Source organism: Podarcis raffonei, chromosome 3 (assembly GCF_027172205.1).
Source record: "Podarcis raffonei isolate rPodRaf1 chromosome 3, rPodRaf1.pri, whole genome shotgun sequence".
NCBI lineage: Eukaryota > Metazoa > Chordata > Lepidosauria > Squamata > Lacertidae > Podarcis > Podarcis raffonei.
Window position 1 is genome coordinate 1752708 of NC_070604.1, and position 13414 is coordinate 1766121.

The 13414-nt window shown below is 44.1% G+C and overlaps 2 protein-coding genes across 2 annotated transcripts; one reads left to right on the forward strand and one right to left on the reverse strand.

The window, feature by feature from the left end:
* Positions 1-598: 598 nt before the first annotated feature.
* Positions 599-10491, forward strand: ENPP5 (ectonucleotide pyrophosphatase/phosphodiesterase family member 5). Its single transcript, XM_053382428.1, is given in 5 exon segments — positions 599-653; positions 6468-6596; positions 6599-6644; positions 10111-10214; positions 10217-10491. Coding segments are annotated over 5 exon segments (609 nt in total).
* Positions 4378-5588, reverse strand: LOC128409851 (uncharacterized). Its single transcript, XM_053380308.1, has 2 exons — positions 4867-5588; positions 4378-4550 (listed from the first exon to the last, which is right to left on the reverse strand). The coding sequence occupies exons 1-2, from the start codon at positions 5519-5521 to the stop codon at positions 4498-4500; spliced, it is 708 nt and encodes a 235-aa protein (XP_053236283.1). The 5' UTR covers positions 5522-5588; the 3' UTR covers positions 4378-4497.
* Positions 10492-13414: the final 2923 nt, after the last annotated feature.

Sequence of the window (13414 nt, forward strand, 5' to 3'; positions counted from 1 at the left end):
GGCCCAGACTCTGAGCTTTCCTCTACAAGAAAGAAAAAAGAGGGGGGGCTGAATCACGGGGCAAACTGCCTCCCTCCAGGATGAGACGGGGGGGGGCTGCTGCGTGGCTGTGCAGGGCGGGGGACACACACACCCTGTCTTCTCTGTTCAGCATCCCAGCCTTTGCACGCCTTCACGACTGGCTGCGAACTTTCCTCCGCTTTCCTCGCTTCCTGGTTTCGCGAGCTTCTCTCGCAGTCAAGCGCGGGACGCGAACTCGGCCAGGCGAAGAGGCGGAGCCCGAGCGGGGGGGGTCTTCCTTCACCGCGCAGGCGCGCTCACAGGAAAGAGGTGGCCTTCCCCCCCCGCGGGGCTTCGCCGCCCGCCTCCCCCCCGACCTCCTTCTCGTCCCGAGCCAGGCTCGGCCCCCCAGAGGCCCCGGAGCTTCGCGGGCCGGATCCCGGGCAAGAGGCTGGTCCCGCGCGGCCCCCTTGCAGGAAAGGGTCTGGCGGGCCACGAGCAGCAGGTGAGGCGGGCGCCTCAGGGATGCCGCCAAGGAGCGGGGCTGAAGGGAGCAGCCTTGGGGGACGGCAGGACAGAGTCGCGGGACTTGGTCGGGATGGAGAGCAGAATGATCCGCCCTTCGCCTGATGCAGCTCTTGTACCCGAAGAAGGTACGAAATGACCATGGCAGAGCATCAATATCATTCCAAAACCAGTAAGGAATGATTGGATGCAGCACTTTATCTAGAATTAAAAGAACACCTCCTAAAATATTGCAGTTGGGCTAGACGCTTAATAATAATAATTCATTTATAGCTTTTCAAACTGACTTGTTCAGCAGATTACAGGGAAATTATTTTGGAACGTTATAGTAACTAGAGCAGTGTCGGGATATCTCGGTAAGAGCCATAAGTATTGCTCGCTTCCAGATTCTCTTCAAAAATCTTAGCAGTGATGTTCATATTTCTGTGGTGGCCACAATGAATAAGCAAAACTGAGCCCATACCGACTTGGAAAGTGTGTGCCTGCGATTCAGCCACAATCTAGTCCTGCCTTCCCCAATGTGGTGCCCCTGGGTGCCACAGCAAGGTCTTCTGCCCCACCAGATTTTTTTTAATTAAAAAAATAATGCAGTTGGTGGGACTCCAACCCCCCCCCACTTACTTTCCCACTTGGGCCATGAGGCATTCTTGGGGAATTGAGGCGGCAGGCAGCTGAAGCCTCTCCAGCACTTTGCTTTGAAGCACGTCCATCTGGCTGCAACAAGTGTCCCCGTCCCCTGGCCCCTTGTAAGAAATTAAATAGTGACACTCCCTGCCCCCACCTGTGTTTCATCAGCTTTGCAGAGTGTGGAGGGCAGCTGGTGCCACTGACTTGCTCAGGCTGGGAAAGAAGAGTGCATTTGCCTGTGTCGTCCTTGCAGGATGTGTTGCCTGCAGAAAGCAGCTGGCTCCGTTCCATGAAGATTGTGCACTTGTAATGCACTTTGAGCTCTTTACCTTTCCCAGCCTAAGCGTAATCCTAAACTTACCCTAAACCAGGGGTCAGCAACCTTTTTCAGCAGGGGGCCGGTCCACTGTCCCTCAGGCCTTGTGGGGGGCCGAACTTTATTTTGAAAGAAAAAAATATGAACAAATTCCTATGCCCCACAAATAACCCTGAGATGCATTTTAAATAAAAGCACACATTCTACTCATGTGAAAACATGCTGATTCCCGGACCATCCGCAGGCTGGATTTAGAAGGCAATTGGGCCAGATCCAGTCCCCGGGCCTTAGTTTGCCTACCCATGCCCTAAACTTAATCTTGAGCATGACTTTCATTTCAAAACAGAAGTAGGGCAGTGCTGGAACACTGTGCATGAAGTGGGCCATCTTTTCCAGTCAGTCTTTTGTTTTTTGTTGTGAAGAGATCACAAGTTTTGTTTCAGTCTGAATTGGTGACTGAGGAGCAGGCTGACTGCAGCTGTTTTGGCAGAAATTAAAGTCTGGTGAACATGCTAGGCTTGGTCCCTTTAAAGACCAACTCCCTCTTATCAGACGCCAGAGATTGGTCATGGAAGTGAGTGGTGATGGAGTAATGAAGGGAAAGAAGGTTGCTCTTGGCAACTTCTAGGCACCTGGGGCGGATGGTGAGCTAGTCTTGGCTGGGCTCTGGCACTCCTCCCCCAACTAGCAGCACTTCTTCCTCTCGCCCCATGGGTACGCTTTATACTGGTTGGGGACCTTGAACTAGTCCATTATTACTACCTGAGAAATGCTCGCCTAAGGCTTAACTGGGATACTGGGAGCATGCAACTAGTAATTATATATGGGTGGCCTGGAATTGCATTTAAAGAGCTCTGAACCTATGTGCCAATATGTATGTTCACAGAATTTACATGTCCCACAGCAGGATGGGGAACTGGTGTGACATGTAAATGCTGCATACATACAGGCCTGTGTTTATGTAAAGAACCTTACATATGATGTGTGATTTTTGCTCATCACTTGTCTTGTTTAAATTCAGCTTGAGTTGCGGTTGGTATATCATACCATGAACTGGCCTTACATATTATGTTTATTGTAACACTTCGCTTTATAGCATAAAGCTGTAGCTGCTTAACACTTATGCATCTGATGAAGTGAGCATTACAGGGGAAAACTGTATAGGTCAACTCAGAAAAAAGCCACATTGAATTCAGTGGTGTTTACTTCCAGGTAAGTGCATGTAGGATTGAAGACTTGGACTATGAAAGCTCATGCCACAATAGATTAATTGGTCTTTACAGTGTTACAAGACTATGCACGTGTGCTTAATATATTATGATTGCAATGGTTGTCAAGTTAGGCTGCTTAAAATCCTATTGAAATCTGGGAGTACAGCAAGCAACTGACCACAATCTTGCAGTAGGTGGATGTCGGAGCCAGCCGTTACAAATGGCGCTTGTTTAGCATAAAATAAACACACACAATATCCCTAGCTTGGGCCAAAGGAATAGAAAACTGCTTAGCCAATGCTTTCGCAGAGAGATGAAAGGTGTTATGACATAGTATAGGATCAGAAAAGAGAGAAAAGGCAGAAATGTTCTTCAGAGCTGAATCTGCTCTTGAATTTCCCTCTGCTAAATACCCTGGGTGTGATGCGTGGGAGCGAAGATGTGCAACATAATAAGGGAACTCTCTGTGCTGAAGTAAGGCCTGCAGGGCAAGAAACAAGGAAAACAAGTCAGAATCCAAGGAAGGAGTTATATAAGATATTGGTAAAATAGCAAAAAGGCGATATACATACTGAGTATCCACAATAAGATTGAAAGGTTGAGTAGGAAAGGATTGAAAGGCAGGAATCACAGCCGCTAGCTCAGCTCGCTGGGCAGAAGACTGTGGAGGGGTAAATAAACATTTCCATTTTCCTCCCTCTTCCCATGTCACTACTCCCCTACTTCTTGTTCCATCCGTGAAGAGGGTTAGTGCAGAGGGGAGAGGTGTGAGAGACAAGGGGGTAGCCAAAACATAGGTGACCTGTGTCAGAAATGTCAAACGGTCATCCTTTGGAGGATTAAAAATGATGACACCTATAAAATCAGCCAAAGCAATTTGCACAGCAGCATTTGTGATCAATAAATGCTGCTGTTCAGTCTGTGAAAAGGGCATATAAATTGATGCAACATCAAAACCGCTCAAAGCTATAGCACGTGAACGTCCTTTGATAACAATGTCTGATGTGGATTCAATTACGGAATAAATGTTCTTCGGAGGGGTATGAGGTAAATGTAACCATTCTATAATGCAGATAGTCTTCTTCTTGTCCGTCTGAGCATATAAAATTCCTGTTGGCAACAGTGGTGTAGCAAATACGGCCAGGTGCAGCTCGTGTGCAGAGGCCTCTGTGATCCTGTCCACGAGAACAGATCGCAGGTGCTGATTAACAGTTTGTAATGCAGTGATCATTGCCGAAGTGACCTGGATTACATCTGCTGGATCCTTGTGTCCTGCGAGCGCTGAAAACAATGGTGATAATGTGCTGGTAGGTAATGCAAGGAAAGAGCGAGCCCAATTCAATTGCCCAAGAAGTTGTTGTAATTGCACAAGCTTCATGTTTGAAGGGATAGTCAGTTGGGGAACAATAGGCAGCGCTGCTTGTGCAGAGACTTTATGTCCCAGGTAGGTGGCGGGCAACGTCAATTGAATTTTTTCAGGTGCTACGTGGAGTCCCGCTTCTGCTAACATGGCAGAAAGTTCTTGAAAAATGCCAGGCGGGAGTTCCTTTGCAGCGATCAAAATGTTATCTGTGTAATGATAACATATGACCTCTAGGTGGTGCATGCGGAAAGGTTTCAATGCTTCATCCACAAAATGTTGGCAAAGTGTAGGGGAGTTCCGCATGCCTTGTGGCAGAACAACCCATTGATATCGCTGGGTGGGCTGCGAATTGTTATATACTGGCAATGTAAAAGCAAGCCGTTCCTGTCTGCTGGAGCCAGTGGGATGAAGATGGTTCAATGTGGTCGAAAGTCAATTGTTCAGAAATAAGCTGTTCAGAAACGAGATGGTGCCATTGCTGCGGATTTTTCTTTTGGTGGAGGCCACTGTTCTACCCACACTGAGGTATCGGTGATCTTGGTTTGCCACGCTGGAAACGTTGTATCGATGGCTACAGGCTGGTTTTTATTTAGCCAGCAAATGAGCCTTGTGGGTGGCTGTACCTACAGACTGGCAAATGCGTAGCATCGTAGCTGTGTCAGTGGCAGGAAGGTGTATAATCGGTCGTAATGCAGCTTTACAATCCTCATTGGCATTTTCAAAGGCCAATTGTTTGATAATTATTTGTTTGGCTTCAGGATTTTCAATTTGTCTACTCACTGCTGTAATCAGCCTGTCCATAAAGGAAGAATATGATTCTCTAGGTTCTTGTCTGATTGAACCCCACCTAGACTGGATACTGGTGGGTTCCGGGATTTTTCTCATTGCTTGTTGAGCAGCAAGAGCAGTATCCCTCAATAAGATCTGCAGCAGTGTGGCTTGTACTGAAGCCTGAGCAAAGGGCCCATGCCCCATCATAGCATCCATCACATCTGCGAGGGTAAGATTAGGATTATTCCCTCTTGCTTGTTGCAGTAAAGCAGGAGCATAAGCACGACAGGCGATTTCCCATTCATGGGCAAACAATACACCAGCTGATGGGGGTAAAACTGTACGTGCCAAAAGCTTGATGTCATCTGGCACCAACAGCTGGGCTTGAGTTCCTGCTGGAGCACCAGCAGGGGGCACAATAACAGGGAATGCCATGGTATCCTGAGATAATGAACAGGCAAGGACTGCACGTTGAAAAGGGGTAGCTGGTTCTGCTGCTGAAAGAGCAGGGTCATTTCCAGCCAGACCACGGTATTTTTGCAGGATTGGGTCCTCTGGTGAGGAACTGTAGTCCAGAGGTTTGAGATCTGGGGCTGCAGGCAAAGCGAGGGCTGGAACACATGGCAGGACAGCAGGCTGAATTAAAGAAGCTGAAGGTTGTATTGGCAATGCAGCCATGGAGATATTTTTTGGTGATAAAGAACCCATAGCATATCGAACCTTGCACCATGCACTTAAAATCCGAACACCATTGCTGGGATGCCCATGAAAATGCGTCCCGATCTTATCCCAATGTTTTAATTCCCAAGTTCCATCTTGAGGAAACCAAGGACAATGTTCATCGATGGCCAGAATGAGCTGTATCAAATCACCCTCAGGAACTTCCAATTTGTTGGAGGAGAGGAGAAATTTTAAGTCTTTTAAAAATTTCTGTTGGGGAAAAGACAGGGAGCTGCCCATATTTCTAAAATCAATATAAAAAAAAGAAGAAAAGGGATCGAACTCACGGGATCTTTTTTAAGATGCTTCAGCGCTGTGGAACCCTTGCCGAGCGTAGTGAGCCGATGATATCCACTGCTTGGATCGAAAATCCTCTCACAGTGTCTTTTAAAATCCTCTTAGTCTGCCTCAGACTGTTTGCTTTAAGTTGCTTCTTTTTTCTCTTTTAAAAACCTCAGCCGTATCCTTTTATTCAGCCTCACACGGGGCACCACTTGTCGGAGCCAGCCGTGACAAATGGCGCTTGTTTAGCATAAAATAAAGACACAGAGAGCCAGCAATATTTCCATGGACGGAGGGCAGCTCATTCAGACTTCTTCTCCGCTCCGGTCACTTTTATTATCCTTTGTTCTGTCCAGCCGCATGGCCGTTTGCCAATCTCATGTTACCTCATCTGGTCAAGCTTTTATTGCACCCATGCCATATAAGGTCATTACATTCCAATACCTTGTAAAGCTCAGAGTGCTGGTCACGAGGTCCGGAGGTACCCTGCAGTATTTACAAACCTCTGCCATGGCTTTATGACTCCCACAGGTGGATTTGTTTATCTATTAGCTACACATTTCTTGACCACCAGCTTCTTCTTTGTGGATGTAAACCAAACAATTTCTCAGGATCCTTCTATTAAAGCCTTCTTTTTGGATTTTATCTGAAGGGAAATTTGCTGAAGTATAAAATGCATTAGCCAATGTTCATCCTCACATGCGTGTTGATAAGAAGGAGGATATCCCAAGTAGACTGCATTACCAATACAGCTGTAGAATTCAACCAATTTTAGCAGTTGATATGAAGGATGGGAAATCTTGCAAAACAAATCTGAATTTGTATGGAAGTATTCTTTCATTCACCTTTGAACCTGCTTTGGGGGGGGGGGAGACACCAAACTCACCATTGAAAACCAGTGTGATTCAGTAACTATAGTATGTTGTGCTTAGCCAGAGTTAGGTTATCCCTAACAGTGGAATTTGCTGCCAAGGAGTGTGGTGGAGTCTCCTTTGGAGGTCTTTAAGCAGAGGCTTGACAACCATATGTCAGGAGTGCTCTGATGGTGTTTCCTGCTTGGCAGGGGGTTGGACTCGATGGCCCTTGTGGTCTCTTCCAACTCTATGATTCTATGATTCTATGATCCCACTTTACCCTACAGTGTTACAGATTGAGGTTGAATCCTGACAAGACAGAAGTACTGTTTTTGGGGGACGGGGCGGGCTGGTGTGGACGACTCCCTGGTCCTGAATGGGGTACCGTATTTTTCGCTCTATAGGGCGCACTTTTTCCCCTCCAAAAATTAAGGGGAAATGTGTGTGCGTCCTATGGAGCGAATGCAGGCTCCTTGGCTTCAGCAATAGCAACACGAAGCCTCTGAAGCTTCGCGTTGCTTTCGCTGAAGCCTGGAGAGCGAGAGGGGTCGCCTGAAGCCTTTGGAGCGCAGCGGGACCTCGCATTGCGCTCCAAAGGCTTTGGGTTCCTTTTGCTGAAGCCGGGAGAGCAAGACTCTCCTGGCTTCAGCAGAGAGAGCAGCACCCCTTCAGCGAAGCGGGAGGAGAAGTGGAAGGGGCTCCGTTTCTCCTGCCGCTTCGCTGAAGGGGCGCTTCGCAGAGAGGGGAGAGAATTTTTTTCCCCTGTTCTCCCCCTCTTATGGTCCGGTGCGTCCTGTAGAGCGAAAAATACGGTAACTGTGCCCTTAATGGACCAGATGCGGAGGCTGAGAGTCATTTTGCTGTCCATGGAAGTGCAGGTCAATTCTGTGTCCAGGGCAACTGCCTACCAGCTCCACCTGGTACACAGGCTGAGACCCTACCTGTCTGCAGACTGTCTGGCCAGAGTGGTGCATGCTCTAGTTATCTCCCGTTTGGACTACTGCAATGTGCTCTATGTGGGGCTACCTTTGAAGGTGACCCGGAAACTACAACTAATCCAGAATGTGGCAGCTAGACTGGTGACTGTGAGTAGCCGCTGAGACCATATAACACCAGTCCTGAAAGACTTACATTGGCTCCCATACATTTCCAAGCACAATTCTGTTGGTGCTGACCTTTAAAGCCCTAAACGGCATCGGCCCAGTATACCTGAAGGAGTGTCTCCACTCCCATCGTTCAGCCCAGACACAGAGGTCCAGCTCCGAGGACCTTCTGGCAGTTCCCTCACTGCGAGAAGTGAGGTTACAGGGAACCAGGCAGAGGGCCTTCTCAGTAGTGGCACCTGCCCTGTGGAACACCCTCCCATCAGATGTCAAGGAAATAAACAACTACCTGACTTTTAGAAGACATCTGAAGGCAGCCCTGTTTAGGGAAGTTTTTAATGTTTGATGTTTTCTTGTATTTTAAATATTCTGTTGTGAGCCGCCCAGAGTGGCTGGGGAGGCCTGGTCAGATGGGCGGGGTATAAGTAAAAAAATACTGTTGTTGTTGTTGCTATTATTACTGTGAAGGTAAAGAAATCCTACTCTCATGGACATCTGGTTGTCCACTGAGAACTAGATCAGCCTTTGGCCTGATCCAGGAGCGGCTCTTTGTAAACAGAGTAAGCATTTTAAAGCTTGTTTTACATGGGAAAGTGCTCTAGAAACAATTATAGAAGTTAACTTGGCTGCAAAGTTTTCAAAACCTTTAGTCTTACTGAGACCATTACATACAAGGCAGTTTTCAAATATGGATCACCTGTAAAATGAGAGCAGCTTTTTACAATGGTCCAAAAACAAGGAAGCTACTTTACAGCTGAGTCTCATGTCTTGCTGCCAGCATACACCTCAGTATAGTGGTACCTCGGGTTACATACGCTTCAGGTTACATACGCTTCAGGTTACAGACTCCGCTAACCCAGAAATAGTACCTCAGGTTAAGAACTTTGCTTCAGGATGAGAACAGAATTTGTGCTCCGGTGGCACGGCAGCAGGAGGCCCCATTAGCTAAAGTGGTGCTTCAGGTTAAGAACAGTTTCAGGTTAAGTACGGACCTCTGGAATGAATTAAGTACTTAACCCAAGGTACCACTGTACTACAATTGTTCATCCTTCTATTCCCCTGCTAATAATGTAACATTGCTGTAAATTAATGTTCAGAAATGAACTTTGAGAACATGGGACTCTGACTGCAAATGAGACCTGTGCTTATCCGAGACCAGGGGAGAGAGACAGCGGAAGAAGATTGGAAGAAATTTAAGGACTATCTTAAGAAACATTGCAAAATTAATGAATGTTAGAATGACGCTGGTTTAGAATTTACGTGGTTTCCAGCTGTAATGGATAAGCAAAAAGAAAAGAAAGGTCAAAAATTAAATGAAAATTAAGGGAAAGGATTTGCTGAATTAATAAATTAGAAATTGGAATACAGAAAGGGGAGGTATGAGGAAGTCGGGGAAGTAAGTTATAAGAAAATAAGGGATTGAAAGTATACTTGTTTTTACTCTTGTCTGTTTGTATTTTTGTTTTGTTTTGTTTTTATATAATTTTTGAAACTTTAATAAAAATCTTTTTAAAAAAAGCAAAAAAAAGCAAATGAGACCTGTGCTTATCAACTTGCTAATGTTTCATTAAAAAAGCAAAGTGCCAAGATACACACCTGGCAGCTATGGTAGTAATGTCCAAATAAGCTCTTAGAAGGTTTCTGTTGCTTCAGGAAGCTTTGCAATGCTTCATAATCTAATAATTCTTAGAAATGTGTTGTCCTCGATGGAGATCTAGGTAAAATACTTCTTTTGTAGAGAAACCCAACAGTGACATTGTCTGCCTCTGGAAATATGTAAATTGGTAAATGTTTCACATGTATCTTGTGCCATAGGATTTTATCAGTCATCTTAATCTTTTCAAGCTTAATAGCCACATTAAAGTCCTCATATTGTGCCAGTTCAATAACTCCTGGTCATAGTGATGCATAGTGAGTTAGTGTGGTATAGTGTGGTATAGAATGGTAGAGGAGACCAGGGTTCAAAGCCCTCCTCAGCCGTGGATCTCACTGGGTGGCCTGGGCCAGTCACAGCTCTCAGTCTAACCTACCTCACAGGGTTGTTGTGAGGATAAAGTGGGGAGAAATAGAAACATGTACTTGGTGGGTTGTAATAAATAACTAAGTAATGAAATCTTGATGTCTGAGAAGTTTGGGGACTAAAAACCCAAACTTATCTACAGAGGTATATCTGTTATTACTGATATAACCGAGGTCATATGACTGCATGTTCCAGCAGTTGTTGTTTTTCTGGGAAAGAGGTCTAAAGAGTCTAATAGTCTCTTGAAACATAGCTGTATCCATATGAATGTCAAAAGAGGGCAGTAAATGAGAATTTGTTTGTTCTTTTTCTAGTGAGTAACCACAGATGTGACAATGTGCTACCAGATACGCAGCCTATCTTCTTATCTCATGGGCCTGCCTTTAGAAAGAACCTCACCAAGCAAGCTATGAATTCCACAGATTATATCCCCTTTTGTGTCATCTCTTGGATATTACTCCACTGCCCAACAATGGGTCGCTTGACAGTGTGAAGGATCTGCTTGTTAGTGCCGTCCCAAAAGAGCCACAACATATAAACTATCAGCAAGAATCCTTTGCCTGTTTTATTGGAGTTTTTCTTGCCAGCATACTTGTCTTTGTCTTTCTTCTAGTGTTCATAAAACATTTAATTCACAGTCACTTGCCAGGTCTGTGGGTACAAAATGCTGAAATAATTGAGCCATTGCTTCAGACTTAATGCTTTCTTAAAATAAAGGCATTGTTCATAAGAAGCCTTCTTAGAAATTGTATATGTGTATGAACAAGAGCAATACCATGTGAAATCTCCTGTTCAGCTGGGGTAGACAGCAAAACATTTGTGGGAAGGGTTAAAAGCTTTTATAGAGAAACATGGAAGGCTAAGTCACTGGAAATCTGAGATGGAAATAATCTTAAATGCACTTTAAGCTTTCAGTCTTCTAACTTAATCAAATAATTAATTTTATAACTTGCTGTTCTGCAAGTTGTAAAAAGTGGAATGCACACGTTCTATATCATGCATGCACAGATTGGTTTAAATTGCTATGTACAGAACGCTAAGGGTTGAGCTATGTAGCAATTGCATATGCTTTAATAAGATCTAAATGAAAATAAAGGCAAACTTTATGTTAAGTTATTGAAGAAATGTGATGGTTTAATCTAATATAATATATAATCTAATATAAGCAGCAAATTTTCCATTTACTGATTCAAAATTACTTTGTCACAATCCTCTTCCTAGTGTATATACATCAGAGGAACTAGCAGCAGACTCAGCATATACCGGTAGTTAAAATTTCTACTCTCTCCTACATGGTCTCTGCGTTAGAGTACACGAATAGGTGTTTATAACTAATTTCCTTCCTGTAAAGCTTGAATGATCACATTCTTAAACAAAGTTATTTCCAAGGAAGTGTCTTCTGATAGTTTCTTCTATCTTCAGTGCATGCTAAAACAAGGAAAAGTGAGTGCCAAATCATATCCTTATCAGTTTGAATTTCACAATTTTTTGTGTAAAGCTTTGTATATATGTGTGTATATTTAAATGCATTCTAGAGTGTGCTACATTTTGGTTTATGCTGCAGAAGCAGAAGCTCTCACCCTTGTTGATCTATATATTTGCCTTTTGTCTTATGTTTTACTAGTACACTTTAATTGCAGTGGCTCGATTGTTTCTCCATTCATGTAAAGCAGGGATTTTGTCAACCCCACCCTCCTTCTGCAGCCCTCCCTAAATCCCTGGGAGCACAATTTCATGGAGCAGGTAGGCAGGCGAGCTCAGTTTTATAAACGTGAACTCTGTTTCCATTCATGGAAGGAATTTTAGAACCCAAGCCAATGTTTAATGCTGGCATAGGTTTTGTTAGCATTTGTGTGTGCTTAGAGGCCAGTGTTTTAAATATAGGTCCTGCCATTTTCAAACCACATTTAGGAAAATTATAAAACTAATTACTAGGGACGCAGGTGGCGCTGTGGGTTAAACCACTGAGCCTAGGACTTGCTGATCAGAAGGTCGGCGGTTCGAATCCCCGTGATGGGGTGAGCTCCCATTGCTTGGTCCTGCCAACCTAGCAGTTCGAAAGCACATCAAAGTGCAAGTAGATAAATAGGTACCGCTCTGGCGGGAAGGTAAACGGCGTTTCTGTGCACTGCTCTGGTTCGCCAGAAGCGGCTTAGTCATGCTGGCCACATGACCCGGAAGCTGCACGCCGGCTCCCTCGGCCAATAAAGCGAGATGAGCGCCGCAACCCCAAGAGTCGGCCACAACTGGACCTAATGGTCAGGGGTCCCTTTACCTTTTACCCCTCTAAGTACATAACACCAAATGCAAGGATTAACAGTGGGCTGTTAATTAAACAATCTATTCTGAAAGGCACTTCCTGTAGCAATGATACTTGCTACTTAAGCTCTTATGAATGTGATATTTTTAAAGTAAGCATGTTATAAAACTCTTTGAATCATCTCTCAGTAATGGGAGCTGTTCTAAGCAACTGCAGGGAAATCTGCATTTAAATCTTTGCAGTAAGGATATGAAAAGTTATACTCCCATAGGTGCTCTGTCAAGGAATTATTATTTTTATTTTTATATGGGGAGGTATTATATGTAGTGTTGTACAGCTTCCTCTTTTTATGTTGTTAATTTAGATGTGACTGGGATAAATGAAGCAATTAAGTATAATAAGATAAGTCACTGCCTTGACAATTGGTACTCGAATTGCATTTATGCACAGAAACGGTAACTAATTATAAAACCCCCTCAAGAATCTTAATAAACTATTTTAAATTGCTTTTTAGTTTTAACTAAATAAGAATAAGCTAACTGGAAGTTTCATAGCTTATTCCAACTTCAGTTATGGATTTGTATATTGAGATATAGATATATAGTGAAAGTTTAGTTTTGTCAAGTTGAGATGATTGATAGTTTGAAGACTGACAAATTACCCATCATATATATATGATATATATATATATATTCCCTTCTCCACAAGGTACAGTATAAGCAACTAATCCAGCTAGGATGTCATGTACATCTACAAACGTTCTCGCATCCTTTGCATACTGGAATTCCTCCACTAGGACAAAACTAAAATAACAGACTCTTCTCAAAGGAAGCTTTTTGTGAGCAAGTAGGGAAGGGAATAGTTTCAAAATATATTTTGCAGTGGAGGAATAGAGCAAACTGCAAATTATTGAACAGGGTTTGTCATTTGGTGTGGGTTGGTGCATGTATTTATTTAAATTATATATATCTTGCTCTTCATTGTTATTCACACTGTACCAGAGTGAGGAACATCACAAATAAAACAAAACAGTATTTCTTGTAAATAGTGTTGGTTCTGCTCATATCTGAGAAGAGAGAACATTCAAGAGTTGGAGGTGCCCTCTTGTGAGTTGCCACATACTGTATTTCAGAGAACTGTGGCACTGCGAGACAGGCATCGTTCCCTGATGACCTCAAAGTCCTGGCAGGTGCATGAGGAAGCAGGCTGTCTTTCAGGTTCCAGTCCTGAGCTGCCTAGAGTTTTTTATGTCAAAATGTGAACTATAAATGGGCTTCAGTAGTGCTACTGAAGTCAGTTGGCAGTCAGTTCAGAGCTTTCAACACCTGCATTGTTTGTGAGATGTCCCCCAAAGTGTTCTGC